The sequence below is a fragment of the Macaca nemestrina genome, chromosome 11, assembly GCF_043159975.1.
Source record: "Macaca nemestrina isolate mMacNem1 chromosome 11, mMacNem.hap1, whole genome shotgun sequence".
In the NCBI taxonomy this organism is placed as follows: Eukaryota; Metazoa; Chordata; class Mammalia; order Primates; family Cercopithecidae; genus Macaca; species Macaca nemestrina.
The window spans coordinates 69,468,418-69,486,066 of record NC_092135.1 but is presented as its reverse complement, the minus strand read 5'-3'; the positions used below and the strand labels follow the sequence as shown (position 1 = coordinate 69,486,066).

General features: G+C 39.2%; 1 protein-coding gene across 2 annotated transcripts in view; it reads right to left on the bottom strand.

Moving 5' to 3' along the window:
* Positions 1-10,626: 10,626 nt before the first annotated feature.
* The window catches only part of LOC105483245 (cytochrome b reductase 1), a 29,927-nt gene continuing 22,904 nt past the window's right edge, over positions 10,627-17,649 (bottom strand). For both annotated transcript variants that reach the window (XM_011744012.2, XM_071072928.1), the window contains 2 exons: positions 16,721-16,875; positions 10,627-15,635 (listed from right to left, as the gene is read on the bottom strand). In XM_011744012.2, the coding sequence (XP_011742314.2) occupies positions 15,510-15,635; positions 16,721-16,875 (281 nt within the window). In that variant the 3' untranslated portion in view covers positions 10,627-15,509. The remainder of the gene's footprint in view (positions 15,636-16,720; positions 16,876-17,649) is intronic.

Here is a 17,649-nt window from a genome sequence, read left to right as displayed (position 1 = left end):
AGTGAAAGAGAACTGTGAAATATAGAGGAGCCAGGAGTTGCTGGGTTTGAAAATAAAAGTTCCTCCTTTCTAGCTTCTTCATATGGCAAAATGAAATGGCTTCCCGGTGAAGATTGAAACCAGGAGGCGGAGGTTGCAGTGAGGTGAGATTGTGCCACTGCATTCCAGCTTGGGTGACAGAGCAAGACTGTCTCAAAAAAAAAAAAAAAGAAAGAAAGAAAAAAAAATTTGGGAAAAACTAGAAGGGGACAGTTTATCTCTGCTCTACTCAGTGTCAGCTGGGGTGGTTCAAAGATTGGGGGCTAGAATAAACTCAAAACTCACTCACTCACATGTCTGGAGGCTGATGTTGGCTGTTAGCTGGGAGCTCATGCAGAACTGTTGTCCAAATATCAACTTGTGACTTTTCCATGTTGATATGGTTTGGCTCTGTGTCCTCACCCAAATCTCATGTCAAATTGTAATCCCTATGTGTGGAGGGAGGGACCTGTCATCCCCACATGTTGAGAGAGGGAGGTGATTGAATTATGGTGTTAGTTTCCCCCATGCTGCTCTCGTGATAGTGAGTGAGTTCTCATGAGATCTGATGGTTATATAAGGGGCTTTTCTCCCCTTTGCTTGGCACTTCTCTCTCCTGCTGCCATGTGAGGAAGGACACATTTGCTTCCCCTTCCACCGTGATTGCAAGTTTCCTGAGGCCTCCCCAGCCATGTGAACTGTGAGTCAATTAAAATTACTTTTTAAATTACCCACTCTCAAATATTTCTTTATAGCATGTGAAAATGGGTTAATACACATGTAGTGTTTGGTTTCCCCATCAAATGACAAGGTGGTTGGGTTCCCAGAGCAAGCCTTGCAAGAGAGAGAGAGAAAGAGAGCTAGGAAACCTTGTCCCTGAAGTCACATAGTATTGTCTGCTGCCTTCTTGTTTTTTGTTTGCTTGTTTGTTTGTTTGTTTGTTTTAGAGATGGGGTCTTGCTCTGTTTGCTCTGTTGTGTAGGCTAGAGTGCAGTGGCAGATCATAACTCAGTGCAGTCTTGAATTCCTGGGCTCAAGTGATCCTCCCACCTAAGCCTCCTGAGTAGCTGGGACTACAGGTGTGTACCACCATGCCTGTTTTATCTTTATTTTATTTGTAGAGATGGGGTCTTGCTATATTGTCCAATCTGGTCTTGAACTCCTGGCTTCAACCTTGGCCTCCCAAAGTTCTGGGATTACAGGCACGAGCAACTGCACTAGTCTTGCCTTTGATTCTTTACAAGTGAGTCACTAAGCCTGGTCCATGTTTAAGGAGAGGAGAACAAGGTTCCATCTTTTGATGTGAAAGAGTGTCAGACAATTTGAGGACCTATTTTAAAACCAGTGATATTAATGTATCCTTAGCTCCATTTTATAGATGCATAAGCTATAATTCAGAGAACTTACTGAAGTTCTCGAAATTAGTAAGGGATAAGGCTTGGGACCGTAAAGTGACTATACTTTACATATTTAATTATATTATATATAATGTACAATCTGTAAGGCATTGTAATGCTATGACATGTTATTTACTGTCTCAATTGAGCTTTCATAGCTTCTTGACACAAGGAAGAGAGCCCATCAGGCATATGGGTTATGAATCAAGAAACTTTATTATTTTTTGTATAATAAAACATGAGTTTGTTTTATTCATAAGTGTTCATTTATCAGATCAATCTATCATAATGGCTGGAAACGCCTTCTGTCCTGATTTCAGAACATGTAACTAGGTTCTATATTCCTATTAACCCTCTATCTAACTTAACATACAGCGTACCTTAACCTTGCTAGCCCTATCTTTGGCTAAGACAGCTGAGTTGAGGGGAGTTCTTTGACATTGCATGACATGGAGCTCTCACCAAGAGAATGTCCTCACCAAATTTTGCTCAAAGGTATTTTTGATTTTATAGTTACATTTCTGGTTAATGATCAGTTTTGCTAATTGAATACCTCATATTTCTTTTTGTTAGATGGCATTTATCGGTATCTGTGTGTGTATGTGTTCAAATGTGAGTGCATATCCTCATGGGAGCATGTTTCCAACTAGTTTGTTTTCTAGTTGTTTATTACTAACAGACCTATGAATTTTCTTAATGGGCACTTTCTTGTACAATGAGGGAAAACAATTAACTGCACAAAATTTTTGTGTGATGGCAAAAGACAATCAAATTATAATATATCAAAAACAAAATAGAGCAAACCATTGTGCCTAGCAATGTATGGAAATATCTTCTGAGAGGCATACAAATAACTTTTCCGGACACCATGGTCTTTTTTAAGGTTATGTTTAGTTTGCATTATTTTTTTCATGGAAAAAAAACCAGTCTCTATTGATTTTGGCTCATAGTCCCCATATTTCTTAAAACCTGTGACCTTAGCCATTGTGTACAGTATTAGATCTTCAAAGGTGTTTTGCTCGACCTCTCCTTCTCTTGCAATAGTAGCGAACACATAAACACCATTTGGTACAAATTATTGTTGCCAGAAAAGAATAATGAATTGTACATTGTGGTGAATAGGTATTTAAACCACCATGTTTGGGAATTTACCACCATGATCTGTAATTTCTTTCATTGCTTTTTGCTCAGGGTTTCATTCCTCCTCCCTGCCCTCCAAGCTAATCTGGGCCAAGCGGATTCTGTTCTGACCCACGTCTAACTCTACTCAGTCTATTCCTTACCCCATTTTGCCTCTTTTTTTTTTTTTTTTTTTTTTTGACATAGCATTTCACTCTGTTGCCCAGGCTTAAGTGCAGTGGTACCATATCAGCTCACAGCAACCTTCGCTTCCCGCCTCCGGGTTTAAGCGATTCTCCTGCCTCAGCTTCCCGAGTAGGTGAAATTACAGGTGTGTGCCACCACGCCCAGCTATTTTTTTGTATTTTTAATAGAGACTGGGTTTCATTATGTTGGCCAGGCTGGTCTCGAACTCCTGGCCTCAAGTGATCCACCCACCGCAGCCTCTCAAAGTGCTGGGATTATATTCGTGAACCACTGTGTCCAGTCCCATTTTTGCCTCTTTTGTCACTTTCTTTTTTTTTTTTTTTTTTTTTTTTTGAGACGGAGTCTCGCTCTGTCGCCCAGGCTGGAGTGCAGTGGCCGGACCTCGGCTCACTGCAAGCTCCGCCTCCCGGGTTTACGCCATTCTCCTGCCTCAGCCTCCCGAGTAGCTGGGACTACAGGCGCCCGCCACCTCGCCTGGCTAGTTTTTTATATTTTTTAGTAGAGACGGGGTTTCACTGGGTTAGCCAGGATGGTCTCGATCTGCTGACCTCGTGATCCGCCCGTCTCGGCCTCCCATCTTTTGTCACTTTCACAAAGCCTACTAACAGTCTTTCTTTTTTGGAACCCTCGATACCTAGATTACAAAGGTTTATTCCACTTGTAAGCCATGACAATTGTAGGTAATTCTGTGCTGACGGATAGAAATGGTGTATGAATTAAACTGGCTGCAATAATCTATAAAATAACAGACTCATAGAATTCAGCATGAGCCCCAGGCAGTGCCTATGAGCGGTGCACACAGGAAAGCCTCAATCACTAACTGGTGAGTGAATATAAAAGGACCTGTTTTTTGTAGCAGATGGAGAGATGAAGCGGCTTGCCCAAGATTACACCCCTGGACCATGATAGAGTTCCTACAAGAATCCAGATCTTTCTGCTTTGTCCAGTTCTCATAAGTATATACTGCCCAGCTTCCAGTAATTGCATTACCTTTGGAAGACTTGTAAATGTTTATGTCTCTGCCATCTGGAGATTAACGATGCTACAAAGCAAATAGTCCCTCAGGTCATTCCGGTATCTGACCAAGTTAGGCTCTTGGCAAACGCTTTAGTTCCTCTTTCCTGGTGTTAGGAAAGCATTTATTTTACTTACAAATGTGTTATCTTCAATTTCTTGATAAATTAGACTAAGCAAACATTTGGATGATGTCAATAAGGCAGATGGGGTTCTGATAATACATGTTTTTCTTAGTACAAAAGTAACACTTAATTATAGAAAATACAGAGAAAACAAAAAGAAGAAAATGAAAAATGCCCATTATCCTACCATGTCTCAAAGATAACCATTTTTTTAAACGATTTTATTCGATTTTATTTTATTTTACTTTATTTTTTGAGACAGTCTTGCTCTGTCACCCAGGCTGGAGTGCAGTGGCACGACCTTGGCTCACTGCAACCACCACCTCCCAGGTTCAAGCGATTCTCCTGCCTCAGCCTCCCGAGTAGCTGAGATTACAGGCCACCACATCTGTCTTTTTTCTTCTTTGTATTTTTAGTAGAGACAGCATTTCACCATGTTGGCCAGGCTGGTCTCTAACCTTAGGTGATCCACCCACCTTGGCCTCCCAAAGTGCTGGGATTACAGGCATGAGCCACCACACCAGGCCAAAGATAACCATTATTAACTAATTAACTATTTGGTATATTATGCTTCCAGTTATTTGAGAGTGTATGCACATTCACATTTACAAACCTTTTATATTCCATTTATTTCACTTAATATTTTATGAACATATTTTCATATTGCTAATTATTCACTTGAACAATATAATTTTTGATGACATAGTTTTTGTATAGTATAACTTTGTATTTGCCATTCTTTATTAGACATTGTTTCCAAATACAAGAAATCTTTAGGATGATTTGCCATACACATACAATCACTACAGTGGTAATTCTCAGTCTCTGCTTGCATTCCATTCGCAATCTAGTGCTCTGGTAAATGAGACAGAGAGAGAGAGAGAGAGAGAGAGAGGTTGAGAGAGAGAGAATAATGGAGGAAGGCTAGGTAAGGAGAGGCCTGAATCCTAATCATCACTCTACACTCTTCCATGTCCTTGAGTTTTATTTGCACTTTTGCTTGTTCTTGGGGTGAATTAGCTCACACTTAAGGCTGTCACTGCTCCTCTTGCCTCGCACTCTTTTACTTCCTTCATGTGCATGTTCCAGGTGAGTTCACTGGGCCAGAACCTCCTACAATCTGCTCAAGACCTAGAGGTTTGAAGGGGAACGTGAGTGCTGATACAGACAGAGAGCCAGGTTGTGGGCTGGGGAGGGCAAAGATGCTTCCCACCCTCCTCCTTCATTACAGGTGGCTACTCTAGGGGAGGGAGACCTGCCTGCCTGTGTGTGCCAGGGCTGAGCTAGGGCCTGGCCCCCTGGAGTTCTACAGTCCCTCTGGCCCCTGAGCCACAAGAGAGGGACCTGTTCAGGAAATCTAAACTTTAAGAGGAATCTCAGAACTTATCCATTTCAACAATCACCCAATGCTTATATTTCTCTTTTTCACCTTCATTCCACAAGAGAGAGATCTGTGACATGTCTCAGTCTAGCCTTAATGTGATAAGATTCATATAAATAGATATGAGTATATAGAAAACATTTATTTGGACTAGACTTCAGACTAAATTTCTACCATAACATTAACCAAACTGAGGGATTGCTTATGTACAGTTCTGACCCTGAGGCTGACAACCAGATATTCTTCCAGTTGAAACAGAAAAACTCATACTATTCCACTCAGCCTAGAAATTTCCTAGTTATGTACCAGTAGATATTAAACCAACCAGATTGCCAACTGTGTTTGAAAGTCAATCAGAAAGCTCCTCCTTCCAAAATTCTCACCCTAATAGAACACTCACCAGCCAAACCCTGCATAAGCCTTCTTCCTTTCACTCTAAACCTCACTCGCCTACCACGCCCCTTGAGCTGCTACCAGAAGGAAAGTGATGGTAGCTAACTCACTCTAGTCAGATCTGAAAAGAAGGTTTCAGATAATTCTATAGACACTGTCTTTCTGACAAAACAAAAATGTATTCTTATGGATTGGTGATATAAATGAGCACTGCCCTGTGGGCTACCTCTAACATGAACAAAGGTCGGCAGACATGTGCTCCGGGACCGCTCCCTTGTCCGGCATCCTCACCCACCCAAATTGGCCTGTCCTTAGAATGGCTGGCCTTACGGGCTGTGCCTCTGTGGTGAGTGAGGGGAACCCTTTTCAGTTTGTGCTTCCCACTCCTCTATTCTAGCTCCCTGAAGCCTAGTATCCTATGAAGATGTATTCTCTTGGCTCCAAGACATTTCTTCATGCAGCCGATAATCATGGAAGAAAGTCCACATTCCTTTAAGAAGAGATGTGGACCCAGGGGAATAAATGGTAAGGAGTTGTTTGAAATGCTTGTTCCCAGGAGCTGTAAAGAAATAGCACTTGAACATAAATTTAATTTATTTAGTAAGGCCATTTTTTACTTCCTGCAGAAAGGGTACACTCGCCAGAAGTTTTGCCACGAGAGTACACTGAACAAATGAGACAGGGTCATTTATAACCTGACGCATTCACCCTAGTGCTGTGTCCGGTTTCCATTGGCTGGAACAGGACCTCACATTCTGTATTTTTCCCGACTGGCTAGCAACTTAGAATTTAAAAGAGGCAAAGGTAGAGGAGAACAAAGGAAGGAAGAAGTAACTTGTGGAATGCTGAGAAAGGTAAAAACACTTTTAAAGAGGAAGAGGAACAGGCTATGACCTCATGTTTGCTTGGACCAGTATAAGCAGGCCAGGGCAAATATTTAGGCTAACCTGTGGGAGCTAAGAACATAAAGCACATTGACTTCTTTATTACGGCTAGCAGATATTTAAGAATGTTAGCACAGGTCTTTGAATACATTTTGCTTTTAAGAGAAGTTACTATTTATTCCTAATTAGATGGGGAGGAAAGTCTTTGAAAAGGAACCTCTATTTTACTTTTTACAGAGTCGTCCTAGATCTTGTCTAAGAAGGCTACCTACAAGGGCAAACACTGTCTTAGAGCAGAAAAGCCGTAGGTATCACCAGATGTCTAGGCGCTGGCTAAGGACAGAGGAAGTGAGCCCCTTGGAGAGACGTGCTTTCTGCCCAACAGGCCCAGGCCTGGGGCAGCAGTGGCCTCTCCTTTGCTCCGTTATTGGAGCGGCAACCAGCCTGTCTCCCCAGCGTTTACATTTTCAAGGTGGAGGCAGACACTTGTTCATGATGCTCCCTAAGTTCCTAGGGCACATGTCAAGCTGCCCAAACAATCCCAGGAAGCTTCCCTGAGATCAAGGTACCCTCCCCGCCCCCATTTTGCCATACCATACACCTTAATATGAATGACTTTCAATGAGGGGAAAATAGTAGGCTTAGGGCACTGAGAAACTAAGGAGGGAAGAGATTAAGAAAAAATGTCAGTGATCTAGGAAGGGAGATTAAATTCAGCCCAGAGCGAATCCCACAGTTCTTACCATCCAGTCGCAGAGCTCTCACTGGTTCCACCATCCAAAGCTACTCTCTCTTTTCCCCCTACTTCCCAATTCTCTTGCTATGACAGTCTGCTTATCTTTTTGATTAACCTTCCATAAACATTCAACAAATACCTGTCTGGCCCTATCACAAATCCCAACTCGCCAGTACTTGTAGAAATCAATGGAGGAGAAGCAATGAGCCATAAATACAATGTGATAAGATGGGCTCGAAGCAGGAACCAAGTTCTTTGAATGCTCTGAGGAGAAACACTCCACCCAGACTGTGGCGTGGTGGGAGCAGGGGCAAAGGACATGAAGCAGGAGCCGAGAAGCTCTAAAATCTGAGTTTTAGAGGAGATGCTGAATTTCGCAAGGTGGAGAAAGTTGGGTAGGATATTTGAGTATGTTTTACTAGATCCTGACTATATTGTAGCTATTACAAGGCAGAAATCTTAAGCCTGGCAGAGAACCACTACTTAGAATAATTTGCTATTCCCATAGACTATATTAATAGTGTACTAGAATACTGTAGTATCCTGTACAATAGTGCTTCACGTACCACATGTACTTTATGAACTAATGACCATTATTAACTTCGCATAATCTTTTCTTTCTTTTGTCCCCTTGGCTTTCCTCTTCTATTTCACCCTTCTTTTCTGAAAGGGAACATAATTTCCGTACTAAAGAGGACATCATCTGGGACAAGATCTATATGCTTTCCTTAAGTGGATACTAGATGATATAATGCAATTAATTTATTCCTAGAAGATATCTTATCATGTCTGCAACTTACCTTAAAAACTGTGTGGGAAGGAAGAGATGGAAAGAAAGAGAAATCAAATGTAGCAAATGCAAAATGTAAATAATTGTTAAATATATTAGACAGTATGTGTCTTTATTATACCATTTTTCAATTGTTCTACAGTTTCAAATTTAAAAATAGAAAGTTGGGAAAAAATGAATAGCTTGCTCACTTGGAACAAAAGACTGAACTGGTCAGTAGTAGATGCAAAAAATGCCTTTGCCTTTACATGATGCTTTTTGCTTCATGTATCTATTTTTTGCATGAATTTGTTTCGTCCGTATTTCCATCTCAGTGTCAAGCTGCCAGAATACAATCTTACATGCAGAATTTTTCTCTCATCCAATAACCCAAACCTCGATGCTTAACATTTTTAAGTGGAGATCACAAGTACTTAATATACTCTTACCATACTTACCTTACAATGAGGGTCAAACTCTTGCCTTTAATTGCAAGGTATTTAAAGCAGCTATGATTTCCACAGCACTTAATTAGGCAAACATTAAATTTAAGTGGATAAAAAGCAAAGTCTGTAACTTGGCAAACAGTTGTAAGGGCATCTTGAGTAAAGCTGTTCTTGGACCAACTTTTCCCAAAACAGAGCAAAGTAGTAATTCTGTAGCTGTTCCATTAAAGACAAAAATGAAAACTCCTTGATCAAGTAAAGAAAATATCATAACTATAAATACTGTACATTATATTCCCTATCTTGGAAAATCACATTACATATTAGCAATTAAAAGTGTTAAAAGTTCTGGCTTCCAGCAATGGAGGCATTAGCTTCTATTGGTACAAGCTTCCCACAGATAACAACTAAAAATTCTGGGCAAAACATTTTTTTAAAAAACTACCTGAAGAGGCTGGGCTTGGTGGCTCATGCCTGTAATTCCAGTATTTTGGGAGGCCAAGGCAGGTGGATCAGTTCAGCTCAGGAGTTCAAGACCAGCCTGGCCAACATTGTGAAACCCATCTCTACTAAAAATACAAAGATTAGCCCGGCGTGGTGGCATGTGCCTGTAATCCCAGTTACCTGGGAGGCTGAGGTGGGAGAATGGCTTGAACCCAGGAGGCAGAGGTTGCAGTGAGCTGAGATCCTGCCACTGCACTCTAGCCTGGGTGACAGAGTGAGATTCTGTCTCAAAAAATAAATAAATAAATAAATAAACTAATTTTATACAATTTAACACCCATTCATGATTAAAAATTTAAAACTCAGCAAATTAAAAGTCCCCAACCCGATGAAGGCCATAATGACATATTTAGTGATAAAATATTGAATGTTTTCCTTCTATGATAGTAAACAAACCAAGAATGGCCAGCCACAGCAATTTACTGACGTTGCAATATTTTGAAATGTGTCAGAAATTTAAGATGATAAGGAAGAGAATCTAAAAAAAAATTTTAAGAGGAAATATTTGAATAAAGAGATGGATAGATAACTAGAAATGTGAATAAACAAAAATAACAAATTATTAAGAATAGACTATAGGGTAATGTATATTACCTATATGTTATGTAGTGCAACTGTAAATTAAATTAAATGAACTTATATATGTAAAATTGTATGGTAATCTGCTTGAGCCATAGAGTCGTAAGTGTTGAAAGTACTTGCCAATTAAGATATCTGAAATGAAATACAATTCTTCTGAAATTAATATAAGTTAGTGACAAAATATGATGTAACATAAAAATTCAATGCATACATAATATTATAGCTGTATGGGATAATAGAACATGTAGTATTATGGTGTTACTACAGCAACATGACATAAAATACCATGGAAACAAAAAGTAAGTGAGAAAGAGCTAAATGAGTGACCATATTAAGAGTGGATGAGTTTTGGCACTACTTGAATGCTAATGAAACTTCTTTCTTATTTGGAAAAAAAAAACCAGTTCACCTATTATAAATTATGTACCATTATAATTTATGTACTATAAACACAGAGTTCTGTAATAACTGACAGTTTTAATAGACTCTTCTTTCATGATTTTCCAACTGAAACTGCATCTGTGTGGGCTGCCTACATCTCTGGCACCTTTTCTACACTACAGAATGTGGCTCCAATTCAGATCTTGTATGGAAGAGAACACCATGACGATTTTCAAACAGTCCTCTGATACTTGTAGCAATGTAAAAGGCATGGTACCAATATACATTTTAATGAAAAATCGGACAGCATTTTCTATTGTAAACTAAAAATAAAGTCTTAACCCCACTCCTCACCCCCCACTGACTAGACTCCTTTTTGGCCAAAAGTACCCCAAAAAAGTCTTAAAAACTGCATTCCCAGCTACAATCAGAAGGGAGGTCAGACACCCTTCATGATAGCCCCTCCCTTTTGGAGTTTAGGTACAACAGACCAGCATTAATGTTAAAAATAGAGATCATACGACTAACAAAATGCCAATAAAATACCAAATTATATACAGGACTTAAGGTCATGTCAGATAGGGGTTAAGTCACACACCCTTACATTTCACCCCGATTCAGTGTATTGGTTAATGGAGCTTCTTATCTTAAAATATTCCTTTCTGTTGACTCCTTTTTTTTTTTTTTTTTTTTTTTTTTTTTTGAGACAGGGTCTTGCTCTGTCACTTAGGCTGGAGTGCAGTGGCATGATCATGGCTCACTGCAGCCTTGACTTCCTGGGCTTAAGTGATCCTCCCATCCCAGCCTCCAGCCTCCTGAGTAGCTGGAACAACATGCACATGCCACCACACCTAGATAACTTAATTTTTTTTTCAGAGATGGGGTCTTACTTTGTTTCCCAAGCTGGTCTTAAACTCCTGGGCTCAAGTGATCACACCCCAGCCTCCCAAAGTACTAGGATTACAGGCATGAGACATTGCACCCAGCCAACTCCAAATTTTCAGACAGAGCTCTATTCCTTTAGCCAATTGCAAATTAAAGAGTCTGTGAATCTACCTATAAACTAAGCTTCTGTTTCAAGTTATCCCACCTTTTTGGGGCAAACCAACGCATACCTTCCATACATTGATTTATGCCTTTCCCTATAACTTCTGCCTCCCTAAAATATATAAAACCAAACTGTAATTCCGACTGCTGGGGCACACTTTCTCAGGATCTCTTGAGACTGTGTTCCCCAGGTCATTGTCACTTGTGTTGGCTCAGAATAAACCTCTTTAAAATATTTTACAGGCTACTCTCTGCGTAGGGGGCAGCACTGCTCCACAGGATCAGTCATGGTGCTGTAACACTGCTTCTTCAGTAAAGCTGTTTTCTTCCACCTCTGGCTTGCCCTTGAATTCTTTCCTGGGCAAAGCCAGAAACCTACACCGGCTAAGCTCCACATTGGGGCTCCCCTGCCCTGCATCAGTTTCTTTAATCTCTTACTGCTCAGGAATCAGGTGGCCAGAGGTCACAAAATTTGTGACTTCCCCAGTTGCTCCTATAGATAACATCACTATTGTAGAACCTAAGATTGGTCAGGTAGCGAAGAGCTGACCCCACCCGGACTTGTGACTCATGACTTAATTGGTCCTGTGGCCCCCCTGCAGAGGGTACCCTGCATGAGGATCGTTTTCTACACACCTATGATTGCATCCCCAACCAATCAGCAGCATCCATTCCCTTGTTCCCTGCCCACCAAACTATCATTGGAAAACCCTAACCTCTGAGCCTTCAGGAAGAGCGATTTGAGTGATAACTGCAGTCCTTCTGCTTGGCTGCTTTGCATTAATTAAATTATTTACTGTGAAAAATTTTATATAAAATATTGAATATTATATATAATTATATAATATTAATATTAAATAATATTATAAAATATGTATTATATATTACAGAATCTGGTTTTTCAGTTAACATAATCAAGAAACTGAAAAAAGACTACCTCTTCTGAAAAACAAACAAACAGACCAAAAACCATGGCAAAGAAACTTTCACAACAATGCCTACCCCTGCTACCCCGGACAAATAGATAGCACACAAAGAGCTTCCAAAATAACTTTTATTACTATATAAAAAGAAGTCAAGAAAAAATAGATGCATATTTTTCCTACAAAATTATAAAATATTCAGGATAGTTAATATTTTTCCATAAATGCACTAAGATAAAAAGATAGAAATCTTTTCCACTTAAGGTTTTCAAGTACCTCGTAGGAATTAAAGAATAATAATTTTCTTTCTTCTACATTTTCCTGAAGACATAGCAGTTACAGTTTTCTGCTGGAGTTATCTAAAAAAGGACATACCAAGATAAATTTTCTATCATATTGAATAAAAATAGCATAAAGCTTTACTTCTTTGTGCTTTTAGATTGGCAACTGTGGTCAATCAGTGCTGCACTGGAATTTCCAGCTCAGCAGGGGAAAGAATCTAATTAAAAATGACATGCACTCTGTATTTTGTCCTTGAGAACACAGAAACCGCTTGTGAGTATCCCTTAAAAAGTGCAATTGCCTTCTTTGTCATTTATTTGTAAAGTCGGAGATGTTGTTTCTAAACAGCACAGCTTACATGAAACCATGCAAGGAAGGAAAGTGCTTTAGAGGGCAGGTTCCATTTGACACAAGCAGCACAGGAAGCCGTACACTTTGGATGACATTAATTCAAAAAGTATATTCATTTGAGTTTCTTAATAAGCGCTTTGAGAGAAAAGGCTTTAATGTTGATTCAGATGAGTGTTAAAATAAAGCTTTCCTTTCTGAAATTAGATTATGGGGTAAACCAAGCCAGACTATATCTGGAGATGACAGAAGTCATAATTATTTTGAGAAATTTCAATCACTGTTTTGGAATTGATACCTAAGGCTTTCTTCTCCCCTATTATTTGTGGGATTTTTAATGAGATATTTTTCTGGGGAGATGCTTAGGTAGGAAATATCAGCTTTTGAAAGATAAAGGTACAATTATCATTAGAATCAAAAGCCCATTAAAGAAGAGTCTCAAACAGAAAGGTTTTCTAGATATATTTTATATGCACTGTTTTCATAAAGATAGAAAGAAAAGAAATTCCTATAATATCTGTAAGATTATCCTCACATTAGCCCACATGAAAGATAAAATAAAGGGCTGAGATGAGGGGTGCTTAAATATTTTGCAACAGAGCTATTCTAGTGCCAAAGCCATAATTAACTTTTCACTGATAACCTGTTTCTTAGCCTATATAAAAAGGAATGGCTGCCTCAATTCTGGCAGCTTAGTCACCATCTAATCCCTTCCTCCAAAAACCCTGGAATTTTGGTACCTCTATGTAATGGAACATCCAACTTATCAAATGATGTGTGACTATGCAACTACTCCTTCTACGGCACCAAGACTGTATCATGCTCTACCCATACTGAATTTAATTGTGCTACCACTTTGTGCCAAGCAGATGGCTGGGTACTGGGGATCCTTCTGGCTCTATTACCAATTTTGGAAATAGAATTTAGTAGAGAAGAAGAGAACAGTGTTGCAGCAAGGGGATCTTGAATGGTTTTTCATGAAGTTTAAGGGATATGGTGGAGTGTGGCTTGTATTCAGTCTTTGGAAGTAATTACCAGTTACCTAAAAAGAAATCCACTAAGCACCAAAATGTTTAGTGTATTTGGTGTAGAGTTTCTACCCACATTAAAATGCTTCAGTTTAAAATTGAAGGGAAGGCAAAACAATCAACCAAAAAATGAAAAGTATCATTTCAGCATAAGCACTACTCTAGGTTTTAATTTGTCAGCCCAGAGCCCAGACAGAGATGATACTCCATGAATGAAAAGTCACCTCCAAGTCTCAATTCACTACTGAGGACCCAAAGCTCAAAATATCCCCTAAAATTCCATAAAAATCAGGAAAGACCCTAGCTATTGCCCCAGGGAAGGGCAGACCATGAGATAGGTCTCTTTTAGCTCCAAACTGAAAGTTGTTCAGCAGCTAAAATCCTGAAGAAAAAAAAAATTGCAATTAATTAACTTGAAAGCCACAGATGTGCTTGTCTAAATCTTTGTGTTACCAAGACACAATTTTAAGATCAAACAAGAATCAAGGTAGGCCATGGCTTGTTGGCAGTGGCAGGGGCCCTATGGCCTATTTCGAGGTATGGGTGGCCCCTTTTCCTTGGTTATCTGGGGAATCTGCCTCAGCAGACAGCAAAAGGTAAAAAGCATCCCCTTAACTCCACCCTACTCCAGCAATTGAGGTTTATTCAGGGGTAGGTCAAAGTAGTACAAGACAAAAATAGCATAGTGAAATGGTTAGAATCCAGACTGAGGTGCCAGGCTGCCTGCATTTGAGTCTCAGTCCCACCATGTATGAGCCGTGTGACCTTGGTGTGAGTTACTAGCCTCCCCAGCCTTCAAATCTCTCACCTGTAAAATGGGAATGGTAACAATACCTACTTCATCCTGTCTGTCTAGGAACTGAATGAGTTAATATTTGTAAAGTGCTTAGAGGAGTGTTTGGAGCATAGTAAGTGCCGTGTGAGTACTTTCAAAAATAAAAATAAGAACTTGGGAAAAAGTGCTCTTTGAGGTTTGTAGGGCAGTGTATGCTACTTAAGTGTTGAAGCATATTTGCATTCTAAGAGGTTTAGCATCTGGATCATAAAGTACACCAACCCTAGGGAAGTCTTGGGGCTAAGCTCAGTTTTGGAAATTCTTCCAAGTCTGACCAGAGAAGATCTCTTCAACCACCTGCTCTAATCTATCAATACCCTAACATAAACCCTTGTCTCCAGGAACAATTTGAGCCCAAACCAGCTGGGGAGGGAGCAGAAGGCAGGCATAGGGAGAAAGGAACCAGGTGCTTTCCTAAATTTTTTTTATACACTCTCATCATGGTATCTGTGTAGCGTCATGATCTAAACCCTGTCCCAGATATTCATGATCTGATTTTAAACCTTTAGGACTGCTTTCCTTGAGTTGTGAAATCATTGGCTCCCAGAATTAACAGGAAATGACTGCATGACAACAGGCCAGGGATGCTGCCAGTTTATCCAATTAACCACTAGTAGACACATATTGAGCATCTATTCTGCACAAGGCACCGTGCTAATGCTGTGGTCCTCAACAAGATAAAGGTAACGTAACCACAATTTGTATCTGCTATTATTTATATTAATCACTTCCTTTCCAGTTCAGGTCAGTTCACAGGCCTCAATCAATACAAATTATTTCAAGAAATCATCCTTTGTGATTAAAGTAAATATTGATACTACGTAGCCCAATAATCATATGGCTAATAGGAGAAGCTAAACTGTAGAGCTAGTTTTGAAACGTGAAGTTATATGGCTCTATCTCTACAGCATTTTACATGGTAGATCTCTGCCCAGCCTCATCAAGGGCTAAGTTTCTTTTCCTTGCTGCTACTTCATTGTTTAGCTCTGAATCTGATTTGTCCATGTTGTTGCCAGAGTAGGCTGGCATGGAACCTCTTGCTCCCTGTTCAGTGCCTCCATCTGGCTGAAGAATGGTAGAATTTGGCTCCTTAGGACGTTTCCATTGCGGTCTGGTGACTATCCAAAAAATGAGGGCCCCAAACACCAGGATCAGAAGGCCAAGCGTATTTACGAAAACACCTTCTGGTGGGAAGGTACTGTATGCAGGATTTCTCCTATGAAATAAAAGATGTATCCAATTACTAACAGGATGATACAGCAACATGCAAAACAGTCTTGAATTTATCTGCTCAAATGCACACTAGTACAGTTTCAATGTAAAGTCTCAAAGCTTGCTATTAAGGAGAAATATAAATTATACTACAATTCACTCAGGAATATATAATGAAATTGATTTAAAAATAATAAATACGAAGATAATATAGCATCTGTAACACTTGTTTTGAGGCAGGTAGGGTCTGGAGGCGGCAACCTCGAGTCAATTCACACAGACTTCCTAGAACTAAACCAAAAGGAAAACCCCAACTTTCCACATCTAAGCAGCAAAACGACCGGATGCTACTCCCTTTGCAAACCCCGCTTTTCTGCATGGCAGATGGAAAATTGAAAGTATCTCTGATTGGTTGCTTTCTATAACCAATCAGACATTTGCATAGGAATGTAACTTTGTAACTCAACTTCAGCCTCTAACTGGTTGCTTTCTGCAACCAATGAAACTGACTGCGGGCCACCACTTCATTTACATGGGGTGAACACCAAGTGGCCAATGGGAAACCTCTAGGGGCTATTTGGACCCAAGAAGATTCTGTATCAGGGCCCTTGAGTGGCTGCTCAGGCCACTCACACCCTGTGGAGTGTATTTTCATTTTCAGTAACTCTGCTTTTGTTGCTTCATTCTTTACTTGCTTTGTTTATGTGTTTTGTCCACTTCTTTGTTCAAAACGCCAAAAACCTGGACACCCTCCACCAGTATCACTTAAAATTTTAAAAAAGGATAAAACAAAAATGTATGTACACTATAATTACAATTAATATAAAAACATGAATATCAACAAGATTGAAAGGGAATGTATAACTTCAATAGTTGTTTTGTAAGAATAGTACAATTTGTCAGACTTTTTGGTCCTTCTAAACTTTTAGTAATATCATATTACCTATATGATATAACAGATTCTTTAAAATATTTTTTTAATTTTAATATCTAAAAAATTTTGTTATATTTATATTACATTTTCCCAGTGAACAAGTCTTTAACATTTTATGGCTTAAGTATTACAATTAAGAAGACTATGCAACTTACAGGGAAAAAATTAGTTTCTCTGTCACTCCCATAAGTGCCGTTGCAATCACTGTTCCAAAGATGACAAGTCCAGAATAAACATGTATGGGCATGAGAAATGCTCGGAGAGAAAGCCGAGCCCATGGAAGCAGAAAGATGAAAAAACCTGAAAGAAGCTAAATACCAAAAAGTGCAAAGGTTATCATTTAATTTTAAGTTTTAAACTAATTTTAAATTATTATTTAAAAAGCAACATGTGTAATATGAGAAAACCTTTCATATAGAACCAAAGAAAGTGAGGTTTCCTCACTCCAGTTCCACTACCCAATGTAACCCCTTTTATCACCTTCTCATGGATCCTTCCAGAAAATTTACTATCCCTATACATATTGTTCCGCATCTTGCTTTTTTCCCTTAACAGAATGTCTTGGAAATCTTTTTCATATCTATACATTTATCTAATTTATTCCTTTTAATGGCTAATATCCTAAGGTATAACAATTTATTTATACAGTTCTCTGTATGGATGTTTCTGTTTGGTTTTTGCTATCCTTAATCCGACTATAGTGAACTTTCTGGTACTTATAGGTTTGTTTTTACTAATCTCCTAAGGTTGCTAAATAGGAAGGGAAGGAACAGATTTTTTAAATCACTAAAACCAAGTACATGAGGACACAGAATTTAGTGAGTTCAACCTAAAAAGCTATGTGGAAAGAAGTTGACCTTTGTTTTATGAGAAAGAAATGAATTCTGCAGAAAAGTTTTCTTCATTTCCTTGATAATTAAATCGCTAGTGGGATACATCTTTGCAGAGAAGACAGCAAGGTTCCTATATAAACTGAAGTCTGTTATGTTTTCATGGTTTTGTCACCCAACACCTTTGCCCATCAAGTATCCTCTCTTCAACAAGATAAAGATGACTTAGTGGCTACTGAATTACTGAGTTTAAA